The 22,768-nt window shown below is 43.0% G+C and overlaps 1 protein-coding gene across 2 annotated transcripts in view; it reads left to right on the forward strand.

Moving 5' to 3' along the window:
* Nucleotides 1–15,213: 15,213 nt before the first annotated feature.
* Nucleotides 15,214–22,768, forward strand: part of Clcn4 (chloride voltage-gated channel 4) — a 55,266-nt gene continuing 47,711 nt past the window's right edge. For both annotated transcript variants that reach the window (XM_008843539.2, XM_008843540.2), the window contains exons 1-4: nt 15,214–15,226; nt 15,617–15,771; nt 18,095–18,194; nt 21,963–22,150. In XM_008843539.2, coding sequence (XP_008841761.1) covers nt 15,628–15,771; nt 18,095–18,194; nt 21,963–22,150 — 432 coding nt within the window. In that variant the 5' untranslated portion in view covers nt 15,214–15,226; nt 15,617–15,627. The remainder of the gene's footprint in view (nt 15,227–15,616; nt 15,772–18,094; nt 18,195–21,962; nt 22,151–22,768) is intronic.

Consider the following 22,768-nt stretch of genomic DNA (forward strand, 5'->3'; position numbering starts at 1 on the left):
AAGTCTATTTTGTCAGATATTAGAATTGCAACCCCTGCTTGTTTCTTAGTGCCATTTGTTTGGAATATTCTTTTCCACCCTTTTACCTTAAGGTAGTGCCTGTCCTTTAAGGTGAGATGGGTTTCTTACAGACAGCAAAGAGATGGATTTTGTTTCTTAATCCATTTGCTTAGCCTGTGTCTTTTGACTGGGGAGTTTGGTCCATTGATATTTAAGGTTATTATTGAAAGGTGTGTATTGGTTGCTGTCATTTTGATTGCTGTTTGTGTTCTCTTTGTAATTTTGTGTTTCCTAGATTATATCTGTTTATTTTCTATTGTTGTACCAAGATATAGTTGTTTATCTCTCTGCTCTCTTTATTGCTTCAAGTATTCTTTGAAGGAATAGTTTTGTGGACATGTATTCTTTCAGGCTATTCATGTCATGGAAGATTTTTCTTTCCCCCTCAACTATAATAGACTTTTTGCTGGGTATAGTATTCTGGGCTGCCATATATTGTCCAAGGAAATACCTTGGTCCAGGGTCTTCTGGCTTTCATAGTTTGCATTCATAAGTCAGCTGTAATTCTGATGGGCTTTCCTTTGTATGTGACTTGTTTTTCTTTTTCTGCTTTCAGTATTCTTTCTTTTTTTCTGTACATTTAGTGTTTTTACTATGATACGTAACGCGGCGTTTCTTTTCTGATCCTGTTTATTTGGTGTTCTGTGTGCTTCCTGTATTTGTATGGGGATGTCTTTCCTTAATTTTGGGAAATTCTCTTCTACCATCCTGTTTAAGATCTGATCAACACCATTAACCTGAAGTTCTTCTCCTTCCTCTATTCCTGTGATCCATAGATTTGTTTTTTTTCATGGTGTTCCACATCTCTTACATATTCCATTCCTGTGCTTTTTAAAATTTTCCATACTCTTTGCTTGAGTGGTCCAGTTCTTCAACTTTATCCTCCAGTGTTGATATTCTGTTTTCCGTTTCATTCATTCTAGAGGTTAGGCTTTCCTCTGTTATTTCAAGCTGACTTATTGAGTTTTTCACTTCCTTCTTCATTTCTGCCTGTGTTTTCTTCAGTGTTTCTATCTCTTTTGTGAATTCATTCAGACGTTTATCTGTATCTTCTTTTAGCTCTTTGATTTGTTTTTTCGTATGTTCTTTAAATTTGTTTAATTCCTTGATCATGTTTATGACTGTTCTTTTAAATTCAGTGTCCTGGGTTATCTCTAGGGAGTTCTCCTTGTAGAACTCTTCTATAGGACTGGTGGGCTTTGCTGGGGACATGGTGTTTTGGCTTTCCATTTTATTATTCTTTTGTTGTGGTTTTGGCATGTGAATTTATTTTGTTGTTTATGATTCTGATATGAGAATTAAGTTGAAGTATGCTTCTGTTTGTATTGTCCAGGTGCCTAGATCCTTTCTTTGTTGGTTATGTGAAGCTGGTTGGTATAGGGTTCAGGTTCTTTCAGGTTTATTTTGGAGGAAACTGATGGCTTCATATCAGCTATTCAGCAGTACTGACAGAAGCCCAATTCAGGTTCCAGTCAGGTATACTCAGGCTTCCTTCACCATGTGGAGGCAGAATCCAGGGTCTCTCAGGCAGTCCTGTGTGTTGTCAACCCTTGCCAGAGGGAGGCCAGAGTGGGGCCAGAACTTGGCACTCTGTGGTGGTCTGCTGAGCTCCCAGCCTTAGCCTACGAAAGCCATTTCTGCCCTGGGGCCTTCGGAGGGGCCTCACAAAATCTCAAATAGGGTGATGGTGTGGCGCAATTAGGGGAAGCTCACCACCATATGGAGGCAGGATCAGGGGCTGTCAAGCTGTCCCCTGGGTTCTCAGGCCCTCTGGTAGTTGGAGGCTAGAGGGAAGCCAGAAACCAGCACTGTCTGGTGGCCTGCCTAGCTCAGAGCAGTTCCCCCAATGGAGAAGGTCCAAACCTACCACACCCTTTCATTTATGTATCCTCTGTAGTTTCTTTATGTTTTAATAGTAGTTTGGCAGAGATTGCATAGCACACAGAGCTGAAAATGTTTCTTAGTCATCCCTATATAGGAGCAATCTGCTAAGCCCTGACTATCAGTTTAGTGCCTGTGAGGGGACAAGGATAAAGGTAGCCAGACAATTTGTGGCAAGGCTCCTGCACGACCCGGCACACATTTAGTGGCAGTACCTCCCATGCCCACTCAAGCTTGCAGAGGACTCTGATGACACTTGTCCAGGCTAGCCAGCCTTCCTTGAAGATCAGAGACTTTGAATCTGAGAATATTCATTCTGACTTTCTGTTGTGTCTGAATCATCTCAGAGTTAGTTAAGCTGATTTTATTTCGGAGAGGAATATTGACATAAAAATTTCATTTCTGTGACACCTGGTCAATGCTAGGCAAATTGATGAGGACACACATGGAAGGTCATAGCATTTTAGGAGTGGGTATAAAAAGTGATGGAAACACACTGTCTAAGGGTCCCAACTGTGAAGCCACCAAAACATACCTTCATGGTAGAGTGGAGCAATATATTGAAACTTAGTCCTGTAGTCAAATAACAGAACAGGAGCTGTCAAAGTATTGTCCCATGGGCCAAACCTTGATTACCACCTGATTTTGTGTGGCTTACAAGCTAAGAATGGCTTTTACATTTTTATATTTCTGAAAATCCCCCAAAGAAAAATATTTTGTAACACATGAACATTATATGAAATTTGAATTTCAGTATCCATGAATATAGTGTTTTGAGACAGAGCCTCAGTCATGAACTTGTGTATGGTCTTTGCCTGCTTTTGATTGACAACACAGAGTTAAGTAGACCTGACAGTGACCACAATGCTCTTCCTCTGAGCCTCAACAAAAAAGTTTGTCCAGCCCTGTTATAGGCAAAGAGAATGAACACACAGTAATTATGTTCAACAACATAGGCAGACCTTCTAACATAATGTAGAATATAAGAATCTGGAAACAAATATTTGATTGATAAAAGTTCTAAGATACAGTTGGCCCAAATAAACCAATTCAGTGTTAATTTGTCCTTAGTGGTGGATCAGTGCTAGGGGAGTGCAAGGGGAGGCTTCTGGGGGTTGGCTGCTTTCAGCTTATTGTCTTCGGTACTGGTTATCTTTGTGAAACGGTGGTTGAATTATGTTTTCCAAAATGTATGGAACTATACCCTTGTGATTTTTGTGTTTTATTTGTATATTTGTGGATGCATATTTGTGGAGGCCAGAAGTTGACATCGGGTGTCTTCCTCAGTTACCCCCCACCTTTTTTTTTGAGACAGGATCTCTCAGTGAACCTGGAGCTCATTAACTGTGCCAGACTGCTCATCACTGAGCACAGTGTCTAGCTCCCCAGTGCTGGGATTATGGGTACATCACTACAGTCAGTTTTTTTCAATGTGGATGCTGGGAATTGACTTTACTGACAAAGCCATCTCCCCAGCTATGATTTTTGTATTTTTTGTAAATATTTATTTCAATAGAAAGTGATTTCAAGGGTTGAGTGTATAGTTGGTAATAGCATGCATGTTTATCATGCATGAGATCTCAGATTCAACCATCAGTACTGGAAAGAAAAGAAAGATGGAGGGAAGGAGAGAAAAAAGGGAGGGAGAGAGGGAAAGATTTCAGTTTGGTAACTCTTCAGAATATATATTTTCTCCTTTCTTTCATTTCTCTTTTACTTTCTCCTTTCACTTCATTCCCTCTTCCTCCTTTCATCCCTTCTTTTTGGAGACAAAGTCTTGCTCTATAGCCCTGCTTAGACTGGAACTTGCTCTGTAGTCCAGGATGGCCTCAAGTTTACAGCAATCTTCCAGGCTCAAGTTCCTATGTGCTGGGATTAAAGGTATACGGCATCGTACCCAGCTCTAGGTAATAGTTATCTTTTCTGTATAATATTTTTATTAATTCATTGAGAATTTCTTACAATGTGTTTTGATCATATTCATCCCCCACTCCTTCCCATAACTCCTCCACATCCACCTTATTCCCTCCCAACTTTGAGTCCTTTTTAAAAAATGATTCCGCAAGTTCAGTTTGCACACTCATATACTTATGGATGTAGGGCCATCCATTGGAGCATGTTGGGCTCACTAGGGGCCACAGCCTTAACAAAAAGTGACTCTTCATTCTCCAGCATCCATCAGCTTTCAGTAGCCTCTGAGCAAGTGGATAGGGCTCATGAGACCCTTCCTCCTCCATGCTGGAATGTTAACTGACTTGATCTTGTACAGGTCTTGTATAGGCAACCATATCTGCTGAGTTCAGGAGTGCAGTGGTCCTGTTATGTCCAGAAGGCACTTTCACTCTGGTCCTGCCTGTTCTTCGGCTCTTACAATCTTTCTACCCCCTCTTCCACTATAGTCCCTGAGCCTTGGTGGTAGGAGTGTGATATAGATGTTCCGTTTGTGGCTCCACTGACACTTATTTTCTGCACTTTGATCAGTTGTGAATTTCTGCATTAACCATTTTCTGCTGCACAGAGAAACTTCTCTGATGAGACTTGAGAGATGTTTTATCAGTCTCTTTTGTGTCAGTTCTGTGTAAAGACAATGATGGTTGCCAGTCTCTTGATTACTTTTAAGAGTTTGAAAAAATTGTCCAGATCATTTCAATTTAAAATTTAATTAGCACCAAAGAATATATAAATTTTTAGGCTTTCTGCTCTGTACTGACTAAAAAAAATGGCAACAAAGATAGCTCTGAAATTTCTGGAAAGTTCCACAGGCCTAAATATTAGCTGTGGCACAAATAATTTTGATTAACGAATAAAAGTTTGCTTGTCCCTGAGAGGGTGAAAGGACCAGGTATTAACGTTCAATCTCTGTGTCATGTGCTGGGGAAGGTCATTGGAGGTCACATAGCTAGACTGGGGATTCATGTAAATCTCTCAGTACTTTTTGTACTTTGAATAGAGGCATTTCAGATCTGAAAGCAAATGGTCTCTAACAAAGGTAAATACTTTGTTGATATTTTTAGGTAGAGATTTTAGCATGTCTGACATAGATTCCTATTTTAATGGCCTCACTGATTTTTGATAAGGACACCAAAGAAGGCCTTTACCTCATTCTCCTCAAGCAGAACTGGATTCTGGGGAGGACTTTCTATCAGGTAGAAACTCCAGTGGGGTGAGTAAATAAACTCATGCACTCATTATACCAACACACAGAAGCAGGTGCTGTTGCAATCTCTGCTTAATAGACAGGGAGACTCAGACCTGGTAAGGCTCAGCAACTTGCCATAGTCATATAGGAGGTGTCCCAGCTGACACTGAAACTCAACCAACTCTGCTTCAGAGTCGTAATAGCTAGCTCTTCAGTGCCATTTTTTATGAAGAAGTCACAAATTATTAGTTTGTGTTGGGGATATAGATCAGTTGGTAGACTATATGTTTAGCAAGCATGAAGCCCTGCATTCGATCCCCAGCACCACATAAAATAGGAGTTGATGGTGCATGCCTACAATCCCAGTACTAGAGACAGGAAGATTAGAAGTTCAAGGGCCTCTTCAGCTACATGGTGAGTTTGAGACTAGCCTGGGCTATATGAGATCCTGTCAGGAAAAAAAAGCAGTAATAGATTTAGAATTCAGGGCCTCATTCATGCTACGTAAGAGCCCTAGCACTAAGCTATAGCCCCAGCCATCCATTTTTTAAATTCTTGAAATAAATAATTTATTGACAATTTCATACATGCATATAAGGTGTTTTGATCAAATCCATGCCCATTACCTCCCCTCCAACTCCTCCCATATCTCCCCATCACTTTTTTCTGGTAACTTCATGTACTCTTTCTTCTTCTTTGGTTTATTTTTTTATGGGGCTTTTGGCTACTCTAACGTTCCCCCTTCTGAAGAGGTAACCCTAAAATCTTTTAAGGAATAGACAAAAGCTCCCAAATACTTTTGACATTTTTGGCCATTGGAATGGAAAGGTTGCTAAGAGGCCCAAGGACATTGTGAGTTTATTTTCAACATTTTTTTTAACCTTTGGAATGGAGTAGGTTGCTAAGAGGCCCAAGGACATTGTGAGTTTTAGCCAAGAAACTGGCTACTTTTCTTTGGGGTCTTTTTACCCTAACTGCCTAGCCAATTCCTACCTCCTATTCTTATCACACCATCCTCTGAAAAGGTTACCCAGATTGTCAATAGGGAATCGAGACACAGACTGCTCTGGCTTCTTCCATGCGAAACACAGATGCAGGGTGAGGCAATTGGAGTATCCCTTCATGGGGTCTATCTAAAAGACTCCCAAATTGCATAACTCTTATCTCAAGAAGGAAAAGAAAATCTTTGAATTGTGAATAGGAGATGTGAAGGAGAAGTAAAGGAAGAGTATTTAGCATTACAAATTCTGGACAGGTAACTAGAAAAAAGTCAGAACAGGGCAATTTTCAAATGTTCACATGAGAGCCCATGGAATTTCTTGACAAGGGCTTCCAAAACCATCCCTCTACTGGATTCCTCCTCATTTTTCTTTTGTCTTCCAAGGCTGTACTCTAGAGTGATGGATTCAGGATTTGCTTTTAGGTATTTTGATAGCTGTTGGAGTGGTTAGAATCAGTATCAGTTCCCTCCCAAAGGCTTCGAGATAACTGAGGGGTATGTATGACCTGAGGGTATACACACTGGAATGCCTTTACCCAGCACGGGTCATGTCTCCTCTTCCTAGCCTTCCCCAGATTGTATAATTTAGCCCTCCCCAGATCCAGGAGGCCATGTGTGATTATGGTCAAATTACATACAGCTGGCTGGGAAGAGTGGCTGGATAATTCGGCGAGGGTCCAATGACCCTGCTTGGCCCTCCTTTAATGAATGAGCACAACCGTCAACAAGCCCAATTGTGATGATATTTCGCGATCAGGCTCAGCTGAAGTCGTGATGATGGTAGTTATTTCATGCAGAAGGGACTGCTGTATAGCATCATCTTATTAAAAGGACCTGAAACTTAAAAGGATTTGGTGCTAGGATCTACATATGAGGGAGAACATACGTCGTTTATTTTTCTGAGTCCGTGTTACTTCACTTAGTATAACAGTTTCTAGTTCCACCCATTTACCTGTAAATTTCATGATTTCATCATTCTTTACTGTTGAGTAAAATTCCATCATGTAAATGAACCACATTTTTATTGTCCGCTCGTCAGTTGAGGGACACCTAGGTTGCTTCCAACTCTTAGCTATTGTGAAAAGAGCAGCAACAAACATGGTTGTACAGGTGTCTCTACAATAGGATGAGTCCTTGATAGCAGCATGGTATAGTGACTTACTGCTTAAGGTATGATCATATATAGTCATTATTTTTATTCTTGATATTATTTTACATTTTTGAAGACTTTTTGTAAGTTAGATGATCAGTTCTATTTTTTTCAAAAACAGCCACAGCATTATTTCTGGATTCTGAATGCTTTTCTAGCAACTCACCATTGCCCCATTATGGGTATAATCTATTTCCTTTACATTTGACTCTGAATGTGCTTTTGCAGCTCTCAAAGAGCAGCATGTGACAAACGGTCCACTGACTGACTGGAGAGTTGGTTTGGTAAAGTGACACAGCTCCTGCCTGGTCTTTCTCTGGACACAGTTACTTTGGAGACAAGAAGCTACAAGTAAGAAGGCCCTAGGCTGCCATACTGGACAGGCAGTATGGTGGCGACACATGGACCCTCAGCTATTCTAGTCCTCGTCTGTTGACTTTCCCAGCCCAGCCACAGATCTGAGTGAGCAAGCCTTCAGATGACATCAGCCCCTCCTGACCCTAGCTTCCTAAGAGATCCTCAGTGAGAGCGCTGTACACCTGGTCAAATCCAAATGACAATAATGATAAAGATGAGACAATTGTTGCTATCTAAGGTACCATGTTTTGGGATCAATCATAGATCACCTGCATAGCTCACATTACTTTTATGGTTATGATAACAGTGACATAATCTCTCTCTCTCTCTCTCTCTCTCTCTCTCTCTCTCTCTCTCTCTCTGTGTGTGTGTGTGTGAAGTATGTGTGGGGCTATGTGTGAGCATGTGTGTGCATGTGTATCAAGGCCCGAGGTGTCTTTCCTCAGGAGCCATCTGCCTTGCTTTTTGAGAAAGAATCTCTCACTGATCTAGGGCTTACTGATTTGGTTAGATTGACTTGCCAGTGAGCCCCAGGCATCTACCTGTCTCTAACTCCCCAGCACTGAGATTAACAGCGTGTTGTACCACATTCTGCTTTTTATATGGGAATCAGACTGAGGTCCCTCATGCTTGCCTGGCAAGTACTTTACTAACTGAGCCATCTCCCTGGCCCCCTCTAGTGGTATGTTAAGGAAAAAAGGCAGAAAAGTTAATATTGTGTGTGGCTGATTGGAACTGAAGAAAATAAGCTACGCAACCTAAAGCTGTGCCCCTTGGGCTGCCTGCCGGCAACTGCTTTCCTGGGCTCCTGGTCAGTCGTCAGTGGTTCCCCCCCATATCCTCCTCCAATCGAGGTGACTGAGCTGCTCAGCCTCATCTCCCTGCCATGAATAGATCACAGCCCTAATTTTTTGCTTTGTGTCTCTGACCAAAGTTGGTGGTGTGTTGTCATGTTGACAGTGGTCTTCTGCTGGTCTCAGAACCTCAGTCAAACCCAGAAACCTAGGGCTTGCTCCTGAAGCCCTTCTTCACTAGTCCATTGAGCCCTGCAAAGCCCTCACTTTCTGGTTTCTGGAAATGAAAGTATGAGAAAGCACTGTGAAAAATATGTGCTACTTACTGGTCAGGTGCTGTTACCACTTCTAGTATCACTGCTGCTTTGAGTTTGAGCTTGTATGATACTGCCATTGAGGCGAACCCTAGGAGTTCTGGGCCCTTAACTCCAGACAGATTCTGCTTTTTCCTGGGAAGATGAATGAATGTCCTCCTGAAGACTGATTTGCTGCTCAGAAAAAGATAAACTTTTAAGCCCCTTCTGATTGACAGCTTCTGTTCTTGCCATTGAGCTCATTCTGACAACCACTGAATCAGTGAATCCAGGTCTGGAAGGAACCCCACACCACTCATCATATGGACGAGAAGACTGAGGGCCATGACACAACTGGCCAGAGGCAAAGGCAGCCAGGGACTTGGAGATTTGGCACATTGTTTGGGCCTCTTGGCACTGTAACCTCCAGAGTGAAGAGGCCAATGGCTTTATTTCATCTCTCTTAGATGCTTCCCAAAACAGGTGGCATACAGCATACAGAGCTCTAGATTCAAGAACCTCATTGTAGTGTGTTTCTGAGTGATTTAGTGATGTTCTCTCTTTATTCTCACAAATGGTTGAGCGGAAGTCCTTTTTCTCTACCTAAGTGACATGTTGGGAAACTGACAGAGCACTGAAAGCCCAGGGTAGAGCACATGCTGGGCCATCAGTCTTGCATATCCTCTGGCTCCAAAGGTTAAATTTTCCAGTGCACTAGAACCAATCAGCCAAAAGGGGACTGAGCAACTTACAATGGCTAAGATACTTTGGTGTATGCCCAGAAGCCCATGTACTAGTTTAAGTAAGGACTAGACATGAGTTTTGGGGAAACTGTTGACCATACTTTCTGCAACTGCAAGTGCTCCTTGTAACCATGGGCACAGTCATGGGGGTGATCGTGGTGACTGTGGACATTTTGTTCTCGAATCCAGATGCCCCCAAAATCATGCTGTGTGTAATCCCAAGGCTATTGGTCTACACTGCCCTGGACCATGGTAAACTTACCTGCTTTTCTTTTGTCTAGCTCTGTTCTACTCACACTTTTTTTTTCTTGCCCCCACCCTTCCCTTCTTTTTCTCTCTCATTTATGATAAAATGATGACTTGGTCATTTTTGGTGGTGTACAAAGTCTTATGGGGGCCTTGACTTTCCTGTCCCAGTGGTCCAGAGATATACAAACATTGAAATTAATTCAACAAAATTTATTGAGCATTGACTGTGTGAGGCCCAGCCACAGAAGGGCAGGAATGGCTTGGCTTTTCATACTGCAGAGTCTCGCTGTAAATTGAGAAAGTGGGTACTTGTTCCATGAGGTAATGACGAGTTCTGATTTTTAAAAAGGTTCTGAAATGGTCAAGCAGGATGCCCCAGCTGTCTCTTGGTTAAACAAATTCAATCTCTGCAGATGGGGAGAAGTAGGACAGCGCTCTAGAGGGTAAGCCAGAACTTCCCAGGCAGAAGAAAGGAAGCTGTTCAAAGGAAAGGAACAGTATGTTCAAAGGAATGGAATTTGGGGGAAGATATGCTGAGAGCACTGTGATTTAGTCCAGAGTGGCATGTTCTTTTAGACTTAGTAAAGCCTTGATTATTCTTCAAATCTGTCCTTCTTGATCTTTATCCAAGTGATTTCCTGCTTTCTTTCATCTCTAGAGTCCATTACATTTTTACCAACACCCAACTATGTACCATCTAGGTTTCCTTTAAATGATACACATCCCTATTCTGAGAGTGAACCAACCCATTCAGTGGACCCATTCAGAGTCCCTTTCAACTTCAAAGTCCTAAATTGCATCATTGATGCTATCACTCCTAATACATACTTGTCTTTGTTGGGCTCTGGAGAATTGAGTTTAAGGGACAGGGTCTGTTATCAAATGCTGCTGAAGGCTTTGATATTAGCCTCTTGGGGGCTTCATGCTGAAACTAAGCCTTACAAAAACTTTCTTGCCTTAAGCAATCAGATAAAAGACTTAGTCTTCCACAAATCCCTTTGTAGGTAAATAATAGTTGTGTAGTAGAGATATTATCTTCTCCGGCAGAATACCAACAGCATGAGCTAGGGAAAATTCTATTCCATCCTGTCCCTGCTGGGCTTTTTCATCCATTGCTGCTCTAATCCCCCTTAACAGTACAGTTGCTTTGCCTTTCCACAAAGGTTTCATTTTCTAGAGCCCAAGTAAATTCTGTTATCTACTGTTACGCTGTTCCATAACGATTCCTTCAGAGAACTTAGTGACTTAAAAAATAACGTTTTTTGTTTTTTTTTTTTTTTTTAAATTCTCAGCATTAGGGATTGAGTCCAGGGCTTTACATGTGCTAAGCACATGCCATAGAGTGCAGGTATACCAAGGGCCCGTCAATAACTATGTCATATCATTCCAAGCCTGCAAGTTAGCTGGTTGGTTTGCTTGACCAAAACTGTCTCTCTTGGTTGGGCTCACTCATGTACCCATGGTCAGTTGGGCCTGGATAGTATGGGATGCACCTGCTCAGGAAAGCCAGTGCAATTCCACCTGATATCACCCAGCATTCTAACTGTGTGTGTGTGTGTGTGTGTGTGTGTGTGTGCGAGAGAGAGACAGAGAGACAGAGAAAGAGAGACAGGGTCTCCCTCTAGGCCCACCTGGCCTGGAACTTGCTATGGAGACCAAGCTAACCTCGATCTCATACTCATCTCCCTGTCTCAGCCTCCCAAGTGCTGGGATTAAAGGTGAGTACCACACACCAGGCTCCTGAGGCTGCTTCTTATGGTGGAGGTCAAGGCCTGAAAACAAAAAGCAAGTAGAGTCTGTGTTGTCTCCTGGGTTCTAGCTTAGCATATGTATGCTCTTTCATCTGTCAGAAGACTAGCCCTGATTCAGGGAGTAGGGAAACAGATTCTATGTGTTAATGAAGGGAAGCTGCTAATCCGCATTGGAAAGGTAGTGGATTCAGACTGTGCTATAGAATATGGACCGTTTTTTCGATCCTGCATAGATCGGGGTCAACAAATACTTTCTATAGAAAGATAGTAAGTGTTTTAGATGCTGTGGGTCTTGTGATTTTTGCTTTATCTATTTAGTTCTGCTGTTGCAGCATGAGAAGAGGCATAGACAAGTAGGTATGACTGTGTGCCAGTAAACTTTTATTTGCAAAGCTCGGTAGCCCGATTTTTCCCATGGATTGCAATTTGTAGAGACTTGATCTAGGTGATCCAGAACAGGCAGAAATCTCAGTGCCAGGCTGCAGGATGTGCCATTGAAACCATTACCTCATGTCATTAGCAGAGCTGTCATCTGCCAGAAGAAATGTACCTGTTAGAAATAAGGAAAGAAAACTGGTAAAAGGAGCAAACTCAGGGTTCCCGTACCAAACTGAGCTGACAGAATTGTTAAGGTTATTTCTCAGGTGGGAGATCCAAGCCACACACTAACCTGTTATACCCATATCTGGATGGACTCAAGATTGTCCTCCATCCCTTCCATCGCACTGGGTCCCAAATAGTGTCCCTTCCATTTTTCCCACCCAGATTCTGTTTTTGTACTTTCCTGGCCCTCTCTTCTCCTCAACTCTTAACCCCAATCTCAGAAGTGATGTCACCAACTCTTTTGAGGTCCCTGGGAGGTAATCAAAATTCAGTCGACTAGATCATGTTTACTTTCTTCTACTAATTCTGATCCTAATGGTGATACTTGACATGCTCCATCAAAGTCTACATATGGATGGGCTGTGGAGATGACTCAGTGAGTAAAGCACTTGGCATGCAAGGGTAAGGACTTGACTTCAGGTCTCCAGAACCCATGTAAAGCTGAGTGCACTAGCATACCCATTCATCTGTAATCCCAGTGCTCCTATGATGAGATGGGAAATTGAGACACGGGAATCCCTGGAAACTGGCAGGCCAGCTGATATGGTACACACAATGGTGAACAGAGGATTCTGCCTAGAGTAGTTGTATGACAGATTTGGTTACGTTTTAGGTTGTATCAACTACTTTTTGTTTGTTTTTAGGGAGTGTCTCAGTCTGTAGCCCAGTGTGGTCTTGAACTCAAGGCAATCTTTGTGTCTCAGCCTCCCAAGTGCTGGAATTACAAGCATGAGTCACCCTGTCCAGCATCTATCTCTCTTTAGTAGACTGTCAAAGCCTGTGCAATTCTTCTGTCAGCTGAGCTTTTTTTTGACAAGGCCTTTGCATTGTGGGTCAGCAGCCTGTCATCTTATCTTCCCCCATCAGAGATTTTTCTTTACCACATATCGTGAGAGATTATAACCATCTTGCTTTTGTAAAGATGAGAATGATACCTCTGCTTTTTAAGTTTATTCCTTCCCTTATATTATTGGTTATGTTATTGGTTGCTACTGACTTATGGAATGTGATTCTTCCCTGGGTACTCATGAGTAGGTATAGTTTTCAACTTGGCACAGCTTAGACCTCAAACTTCCAAAGTCTGAAAATAGCTGAGTTGCACAGATGGTCAATAAATCAGTCACTGGGGTGGTTTTATTGCTTGTAAGTTGATTACCCTACTTTGCCCATAGTGACTTTTTAATTTGATTAAAGTGCATTTTCATCAGGACATGGTTGAGCACTCCAGATACATTAATATATAAAGGAAGGAGAAAAGTCCACACTCAAATATTTTTGTAACTACCTTCAGTGTTTTAACCATTGATTCCAGGACTTTTGTGGTCCTTATCCTATAATTCAAATTTCCATGCTTTTTGCCAAAGTAATTTTTATTTAGTGTGTTTTCCAGCTTCCCGTCTCTGTACAAGTGAATGATTTTTTTTCTGCTAACTTGGATGAGCATTGGTCCTGCTATAAAATTTTTCTATGTCTCAAATTGGTTCCTATGTGATCTAGAAATGAGACTCTGAGGGTGGCAGGGAACATGGGAGATTCATTTGGGATTAGTTTCCAGAACAGGGGAAACTGAAGAATGGGGATGGAATTGTTATCTTAGGCATTCAACTCTTTTACTGTCCTGACAGCAGGAGCTCTTTTGACTGTATTTTAAGAAAAAAATAAAAATGAGTGTCTGGCCAGGAGTGGTGGCACATGCCTTTAATCCCAGTACTTGGGAGGCAGGGCAAGTGGATTTCTGTGAGTTTGAGACTAGCCTGGTCTACATAGTTCCAGGTCATCTGGGGCTACAGGGAGACCCTGTCTCACAAATATCAAAAAAAAAAAATGAGTGGCCTGGGAGCCTCTTGGCCTGGGAGCCCCTTGGCCTGGGAGCCTCTTGGCCTGGGAGCCCCTTGGCCTGGGAGCCTCTTGGCCTGGGAGCCTCTTGGCCTGGGAGCCCCTTGGCCTGGGAGCCTCTTGGCCTGGGAGCCTCTTGGCCAGGACACTGTGCTGCCAGCCTTGCGTGGCTCTTGGGTCATGCCAGACTGTCCTACTGCTCTTATCTACCTCAATGGTAGAGGGCTGCTGCCACCTGCAGATTGCTTTGACTGTCACTGTTGAATGAAAGTGCCTCTGGATCTCCTGTATATTTGGATGTCTGTGGTGACAGCCACATAATCTGCTTGCGTCTCTAGTCTATTTTGCCTTCCAGAAGAACCAATGATTAGTTTGATTACATTTTTTTTTGCCTCTCTGACTCTTTCCTTTTGCTATGTCCCTTTTGAAATACATGAGGTTCTTTGCAAATGTATATAGTTGGTCATGATTCATTGACTGTATTTGCAAATTTGCGTATTTACTAAAATGTGCCACTTTATGTGTTAGTCAACTTTGTGTCACTGTAACAAAATATTTGATCTAGTCAACCTATAAAGAAGAAAGGTTTGTTTTAGCTCATGGTCTTGGCAGTTCCAGCCCATGATCAGTTACCCCCCTTGCTTTAGGATTATGATGACATCAAGTAAGGACTTTGTGGTGGAACAGACATTTAACATTACATTCAGGACACAAGATGGGAGGGAGGAGCTGGACCCCCACACTCCCCTTTGGGGTACACATCTCATCACTTAAGGACCTTCCACTAGACTTCACTTCTTTTTTATTTTTAAAAATGTTTTGGCTACGTGTTTGCAAGTGCACCCCTGCATGTGACGCTGGTCGAGGCCAGAAGGGAGAATCAGAACCGCTGGAGCTCGAGTTGTGGATGGTTGTTAGCCACCGTATAGATGCTGGGAGCCAAACCTGAGTCCTCTTAAGAGACCATTCAGTGCTCTTAACTGCTGATCGTCTTTCCAGCCCTATAGGGCTCTACCACTTAAAGGTTTCATCCACCCCCCCAATAGCACCTCCATGAGGGTAAAGTATGCAACACATAGACTTTTAGGGCACATTCAACAACCAAACTATAGTACTCCAGAGTCAGTACTTGTAGTGCTTTAGAGATTGTTCACTGACTTGTAAATTGTGCAGAATGGCAAAAAGTTCAAGTTGTTAGAAGCACAACTGCCAGCTTTGACCCAAGAAGATGACATTCTGCCAGTGTTTCCACTGTCATACTATGAACAAGTGGCCTTTTTCTGATGTGTTCAGTTTCACTTAAAAAATACTATGTTCCCTTTGTTGGTAATTTTGTTATTTAAAGTGACATTGAAATGCAATGCTGCACTGTTACTCATGTTCCCATGTGTGAGAAGGTTGTTTGTGATGGGCTTTGTGGGAAAAAAAAGGTGTGACAGAGAACCTTAGTTCAAACTTCAGCAGTGGTGCAATTAGTTGAGTTTAGTGATACTGTATAAATTATGTATACAAAAATATAGTGTATTTCAACAGAAACATACATTACAAGGTTCTATGCTCAGTGTGTTGAATAAAAAAAAGTAAAAGAAAAGGAAATGGAGTTTGAGAATTATTCTGCCATGTTCTTGTAGAAACCCTGCTTTATTGATTCATTGTGGAGCTGAGGATTTAACCCAGGGCCTCATGCATGCTAGGCAGGCACTCTTCCTGGTCTTCTCACCAGCCCTGTTTACAGTTTAATAGCTGGATTTCTCTTCCAGGAGTAACTAGCATGGTCAGTGCAGGAGCCATGAGTGGCTCTGGAAACCTGATGGACTTCCTCGACGAACCCTTCCCTGATGTGGGGACCTATGAAGACTTCCATACCATAGACTGGCTTAGGGAAAAGTCCCGGGACACTGACAGACACAGAAAGGTAGGTGGCACAACGCTAAAGCAGTATCTACTGATGGCTCCACTGTGCTTCCATTTGTAGGTTAGGAGCTATGTCTGAGGCTTGCAAATCACATGCTCATTCCATAGAGGGAAGGCGCTAGTAGGAAGGCAGAGATACAGACTGAGAAGCAATAGCAGGTACTTTTGGATAAAAATGTGGTGTGTAACCAAGGAAGGAACCCCAGCACCAGACACAGACACACTGGAGCCACATCCTGCCATTGACACCTTCAGGTTGGATGAGTTGGGGGCTGACATTTCTGGGCCTCATTTTTTCTTCCTTGAGGATGAAGGTGATTACACTGAAGACTGAATGAGATTGTGTTGTGTGTGTGTGTGTGTGTGTGTGTGTGTGTGTGTGTGTGTAAGCACATCACCTCACTGCCAGGCATCTAGCTGACAATCAGTGTAAACTTAAACTATCACACAGGGTATGGTGGCACATGCTTAGAATCCCAGCACTCAAGAGTCAGAGGTAGGAGGATCAGGAATTCCACGCATTCTCAGTGACATAGTGAGTTGAAGGCCAGCCTGGGCTATAGGAGACCTTATCTAAAAACAAACAGCAAATGCATTTGGTGCATGGCAGTGCGTCTAGCTGGCAATCATTGTACACTGGAATGGGCCACAACATGGCAAGTGCTGTGGAATCATTTAGGAGGAACTCAGGGCAGGGTTTTTCAGAAAGGGTAAAATTTTAATTGGTCTCTAAGTAAAACTAACAATTTGCTAGTCAGAGAGGGACAGGGTTCTAAACACCAGGAGTAACATTTTTAAGTTACAGAAGCCTGAAAGAACGTGTATATTTGGATCATTCAGGGAAGTCCTGGGATTTGTGGGAGGGTTCACAGAAAGAAAGAAATGGAGATAAATCTAAAAATGTGGGCCATGGGGCTGTGTTGGGAATGATTAAGTGGACCATAGGGAGAAGTTTGTGCTGAAGGCTAGAGTACAGTAAAGATGTACTGAAGGGGGAAAATAGGAAGCTAGAAGTGTGTTCAAGAGAAAGGGGGAATTCTGCCTGAAGGCCGAGAAGTGAACACAGAGACAGGGATAGGGTCAAGCCATGGGCAGGCTTTAGGGGAGGGAGTGGAGTTAAAGAACAGTAGACTCTGGTTAGATCAGGTTATGCCTCTGTTAAGTAGTGGAGGAAAGGGTGAGATGTGATGATAGGAAGCCTGAGAATCAGCAAACCAAGAACTCTATAACCCAGTGTGAGGTTAGGGCTCTCCCTGGAAATTGAAGGGCCCCTAGCATAGAAATGGCTGCTGAAACTTGAGGAGTGGCCAGAGGAGCCCAAGTCCCTAAAGAAAGAAGCAGGGAGTGGGGCAGAGCCCTAGAAAAGTCAAGGTCTTTTAGGTGCAGAAGGAGGCAGGTAGAGTCAGAGCCATAGACTTGGAAGAAGTTGGTATGGGTGAAGGGGGATCCTGTCAGGAGTGTTCCCCAGTAGGAAGAGGAGGGAGTGTCACCCTTTTCAGACAGGTGAGGTAGGTGCAATTCAACGCTCCTAGGGAAGAGCTTCTTCAGGCAGAACTGAAGCAGAGAGTATTGTGTCATGTCATTCCATGGAGGTTGGCATGAAAGGGGGAAAGTAGAAAAATAAGCGGCGGGGGAAGCACGGCCTGGGAAATGTCAGGATTTTCTAGGTACAGAGAGAGGCAGGTGGCAGTCAGAGCCAGAGACTTGGAAGAAGCAAGTAGGTGTGTGGGAGGGAAACAGAAATGTTTGTCAAGCAGCACTGCAAGCTGTTGGGAGGGGGATGATGTTGCAAGGCTCTACCAGCATGGGGAAGGAAAGGAGCACTATCCTCATGTGCACTGGCTTGTATATGTGCTGTGCAAAGCCATGTTCCACATAGTGGGTATAAAGCTCATGCTGGGAAAATGGAACCTCAGTGTAGGCAATGCAGTCGGTTGGCTAGGCTTTTCAGTGAACAGACCTTACAACATAAGTTAAAATAGTTACTCATATTCCAACTGGCTACCCGGGATCAATGTCTCCCTTCAGAATGGATTTTAAATAATCAAAGAGCAAACCAGACTCACTATGTTTTTAAATTAAGTGCCTTTTTAGGTACTGTAATTCTTTGAAGAGCACTATGACATCTTCATAGCCTTGTGAACTGGAAAGCCCATTTGATCGTTGTGATGTGTTGCTGCAAGAAAAACGTGATTGGGAATTTAGTGGCTAAATTATATTCATCTTCTCAATGGCTCTGTTTCCCAAGGAAAGCATTTCAAGGGAAGAAGCATGAACTGGAAATGTGTCCTGAGAGATAACTGCTCTTTGTGCTTCCTTCCTAGATAACCAGCAAAAGCAAGGAGTCGATCTGGGAGTTCATCAAGAGTCTGTTGGATGCCTGGTCAGGATGGGTGGTGATGCTGCTTATTGGGTTGCTGGCAGGTATGTTTAGAGGCGTGCCGTGCTCCCATGGAACTCCCAAGCTGTCTTGAAGGACACTGGACCTGAAGTGTTTCTCTTTTAACTCTATCAAAGGGACTTACCGCTTGAAATGTTTAAGAGCAAAATATGTCTCCATGTGTTTCTTCTAGAATCTACCATCAAGTCCAACGCAGGAGTCCAAGTGTGGGCTTCTGGAAAGCTATGACAGCACTGCTTGGCTCTTTTCACACAATGAATAGGTTTATGAGCATCCCTGGTACTTACTGAAACACATTTTATATTCTATTGTACATGGTTGTGGGGAGGGGGTTGACTAAATTTGGAAATATTTTAATCTGCATGAGATTGGCTTTTCCTACTAATTGCAAACCCTGAAATGACAGATTAAAATGCTGTGACATTCAAAATAATGGTAGTCACCCACAGGATCTGAGGTGAGTCCAGTCCAGTTGCATCCAGCCTGTACGTTTTTCTGACCCTTGGAGACTTCTCATTATCCACTTTCCTAATCTCAGTACCCATCAGTCCATTCAAAAAGAATCACTGGAAGACTTAAATATGCTATTACCGAGCTTCAACTAAACTGCCTTTTTGGAGAGAACACCCTGCCACTGTGAAGACCCTCTCCTTTCCACTTCATAATCTTAAGTTTTAAAAAATTACTTTTAATTGTGTGTATGTGTTTGTGTCTGTGTGGGGTATGTGCACATGAATGCAGAAGCCAGAGGCTGATGAAGCTGGAGTTATAGGTGGTTGTGAGCTGCCTGAAATGGGCGCTTGGAATCAAACTTTGGGTCCTTTGCAAGAATAGTAAGAAATTTTAACCACGGAGCCATCTTCTAGCCACCTTCTTGATCTTAATGTGCAGTCAGAGGCAAGAGACATTTAGAAAGCTGATCCTATAGACACAGTAGCAAGCACTAGGGTGAAGAATGATGGGCTATTGGAAACAGGCTCCTCAACTGTTCTTTGGATTTGGATGCCTATTGGAGGGAGATCTAGCAAGCTGTACCATTTCCCAGTGCTCTGATGGTAGAGGGGACTCCAATGTCCAGCTGCCAGGCTGGTTATCCCCTTAGTGGCTCCTGGACTGTTTTATTTTGGGCTCCCTTATGGAAAGCTCCTGTCTTCTGCACAGCTAATTTACCAGGATCTACCACAGGGTGGCACTGTTGCACCATTGAACAAAGCAGGGAGCACTCCCAAAACAACTGGAATCCGCAAATGAGATTGGGTGTGGAATAATGCAATTGTGAGTGAACAATAATGGAACTTGGGGTGCTCAACGAATCTTGTTCAAATGTCACTCACTTGAAACTTTCTCTGGTAACTTCACGGAAATTCACATCTCTCCCTCTTTGAGCCTATCTCCCTCACCTGCTGCGTGTGTATGTAACAGCATTACTACTGAGTTATAATCTACATACTGTACAATTAACTCAGTTAAAGTCTACAATTCAGTGGGATTTAGTATATTCCCAGAGTTTTTCAGCCATCACCGTAACCAATTTTAGAATAGCTTTGTCATCCTCATAAATACTGTCTGCACCTTTTAGCTATGAAGGGCCAACCTTCCTTTCCAGCCCTAAATCATGACTAATCTACTTTCTATCTGTGTATATTGGCCTATTCTGGACATTACATATAAATGGATTGATACAATATGTGTGTCTTTTGGAGAAGATCCAAGGTCCAGATGCTTGGCTTGACCCATACTGTGGCACAGGAACGAGATAACTAAAACCTTTTCTTCCCACTATATAAACTAGTGGAAGTATAGGTACATATGTGTACACACACACAGAATCATACATTTGTGTAGCTAATCATGATATTAGGATGTGAATAGCAAAGAGATGGTAGAAGGACAGGAGATATGCAGTACCCTAAAAGCACACGTAGATCATGCTTAGGAAATCAGGAAAGGCTCCCGAAGGAGGTGCTACCTCGCTGGAATGTAGAATACTAACAGAAGATTGCCTGCCATGGGGAGGAAACAGAGAGTTTTTTGTTGTTGTTGTTTTATCTTATTTTTTATTGAGTTTTGTGTATTTCATACACAATATCTTTTTTCACTTTAAAAGAATTGTTGAAGCTGGGCGTGGTGGCACACACCTGTTGTCCCAGTACCTGGGAGGCAGAGGCAGGTGGATCTCTGTGAGTTCAAGGCCAGTCTGCTCTACATAATGAGTTCCAGGACAGCTGGGGCTACAGGGAGATCCTGCTTCAAAAAGACAAAAAGAAATTGTTGAGAATTTCATACATGCATAGAAAGTGTTTTGATCAAATCCACGCCCACTCCCTCCCCTCCTACTCCTCCCATATCTCCCCATCACTTTTGTCTGACAAAACCAAGAGAGTTTAACATAGTAGAACGCATGGGAAGAGGCATTTACAAAAGAATGACGTTGTCCAAAGTTCCCAATGATGCTGAAAGGTCTAAACCTAGGGTTGACAACCCTTTACTATTTTCAGCTTTGTGAGCCCTGTAGTTCCTGTCTCAGGAATCCGGTTCTGCCACTGTAGCAGCAAAACAGTGACAGTCGGTACATAGTCAAACAGTATGTACTGCAGTGAAACTTTATTAATAGAAAGTCAGTGGGCTAGATTTGACCTGTTGGCTCTTGTTTGCAGAATCTGTTCTGGAAAATGAAGACTAGGCTCAGGCCATTGCCTTAGTTGCATGGGGTTTTCTTAGTGGAAGGAGAGAATGAACTGGGATGAGGCAAGTGAAGAGAAAGGCAGAAAGAGGATGGAGGCTGGAGGGGAATGTGGGACCACGAATTACTTCCATGCTCATGAGAATGAGCCATCAAAAAAGGAAAAGTTAGGGGAAGTGGCTGAACAGTTAAGAACCTTAGATGCTCTCACAGAGGACCCAGGTTTGGTTCCTAGCACCCACATGGCAGCTAACAACTATTCGAAACTCCAGTTCCAGGGAGTCTAACGCCCTCTTCTGACCTGTGAAGGCGTTGTGCAACACAGATGCAGTTAAATACATGCAGGCAAAATGCTAATACACATAAATAAACGAAATTAATGAATACATTTAAAAAGAAGGGAGCATTGTTTGTTAGTGTATGGCGTGTATTTGGGTGTGCATATGGTGTATGCATGTGTGTGTGGAGGTCAGAGAAGGATATCAGCTGTCTTCCGCTATCACCTTCCACCTTATTTCCTTGAGGCAGGGTGTCTCTTTGAACCTGAAGTTTGCTGTTTTGGCTAGGTTGGCTGGCCAGTGAGCTCCCAGGATCCTCCTGTGTCATTGGCCCCAACATTGGGGTTATAGGAATGTGTAGCTATGCCAGCATTAGGTTATGGTTTTTTAAAATAATGTATATTGCCAATCTTAAAAACTTGGAAACTGATCAGTGCATCCTAAGATCCCCCTGCAGTCTCCATGTAATAGAACCACCTACCTGATTGGAACCAGTGCATCCTAAGATCCCCCCTGCAGTCTCCATGTAATAGAACCACCTACCTGATTGGAACCAGTGCATCCTAAGATCCCCCCTGCAGTCTCCATGTAATAGAACCACCTACCTGATTGGAACCACCTACCTGATTTAAGCTGCTGAGCCCTTTGTGTCTCTAGTTGGAGTGTTCAGTGCTTGGGTCATACCATAAATGCTCAGGTGACTTCTAGGTGAGTAAAAGCAGATGTCAATTTCAGTAGTAGCCATAACACACTTGTGTCCTCAGCCTCATGTGCCCTCTGTCTTCTCTCTATTGGGTGATTCCTCTGAGTTATTCCTGCTCCTCTTTTAGGCACCTTGGCTGGGGTCATCGATCTCGCTGTCGACTGGATGACAGACCTGAAGGAGGGGGTCTGTCTGTCTGCCTTCTGGTACAGCCATGAGCAGTGCTGCTGGACATCCAGTGAGACCACTTTTGAGGACAGGGATAAGTGTCCCCTGTGGCAAAAGTGGTCAGAGCTTCTGGTGAACCAGTCAGAGGTAGGTGTCTGTGCAGGGTCCTGGCTGGGAATCCCCATCATCTACAATTCCTGAACACCCATGCTTTTTACTTCTGATAATCCCCCTTGGCTTACCAGTGGTGCCTCTTGTTTTCATCGAGCTCTGCTGCTCACACTTCACTTGGAAAGCCCTTGCGCACTTTCATGGGCATTGTATGTGCATTTTAGGAATGCTTGTGCTTGCCTTTTCTTTCTCTTCCTCCCTCCCTCTCGCCCTTCTTCCTTTCTTCCCTTTCTGTCTCTCTCCCTCATTCATTCATTCATTCATTCATTCATTCATCCATTTTTCCAGACAGGGTCTCACTCTGTAGCCCACCCTGGCCTAGAACTCATAACAGTCCTCCTGCTTCATCTTTCCAAGTTCTGGAAGCTGGTTTCTTCATCATGCTAAAAAATGGGGTTGATTTTATATGTTCTAATTGAGTAGAAAAGATACCTATTTTAGAAATATCAGCTTTAGTGAGCTGATTTACAGTACATAAGGTCTTTCCAAATAGAGTACAAGTCAATGGCTTTTGATATAGTCACAGAACTGTAAAATTTGATCAACATGAACAAATTTTAGAAAATCTCATCTCTAACACCCCCTAACTAAACA

The sequence above is a fragment of the Nannospalax galili genome, unplaced genomic scaffold (assembly GCF_000622305.1).
Source record: "Nannospalax galili isolate Female #2095 unplaced genomic scaffold, S.galili_v1.0 scaffold862, whole genome shotgun sequence".
Taxonomy (NCBI): Eukaryota; Metazoa; Chordata; class Mammalia; order Rodentia; family Spalacidae; genus Nannospalax; species Nannospalax galili.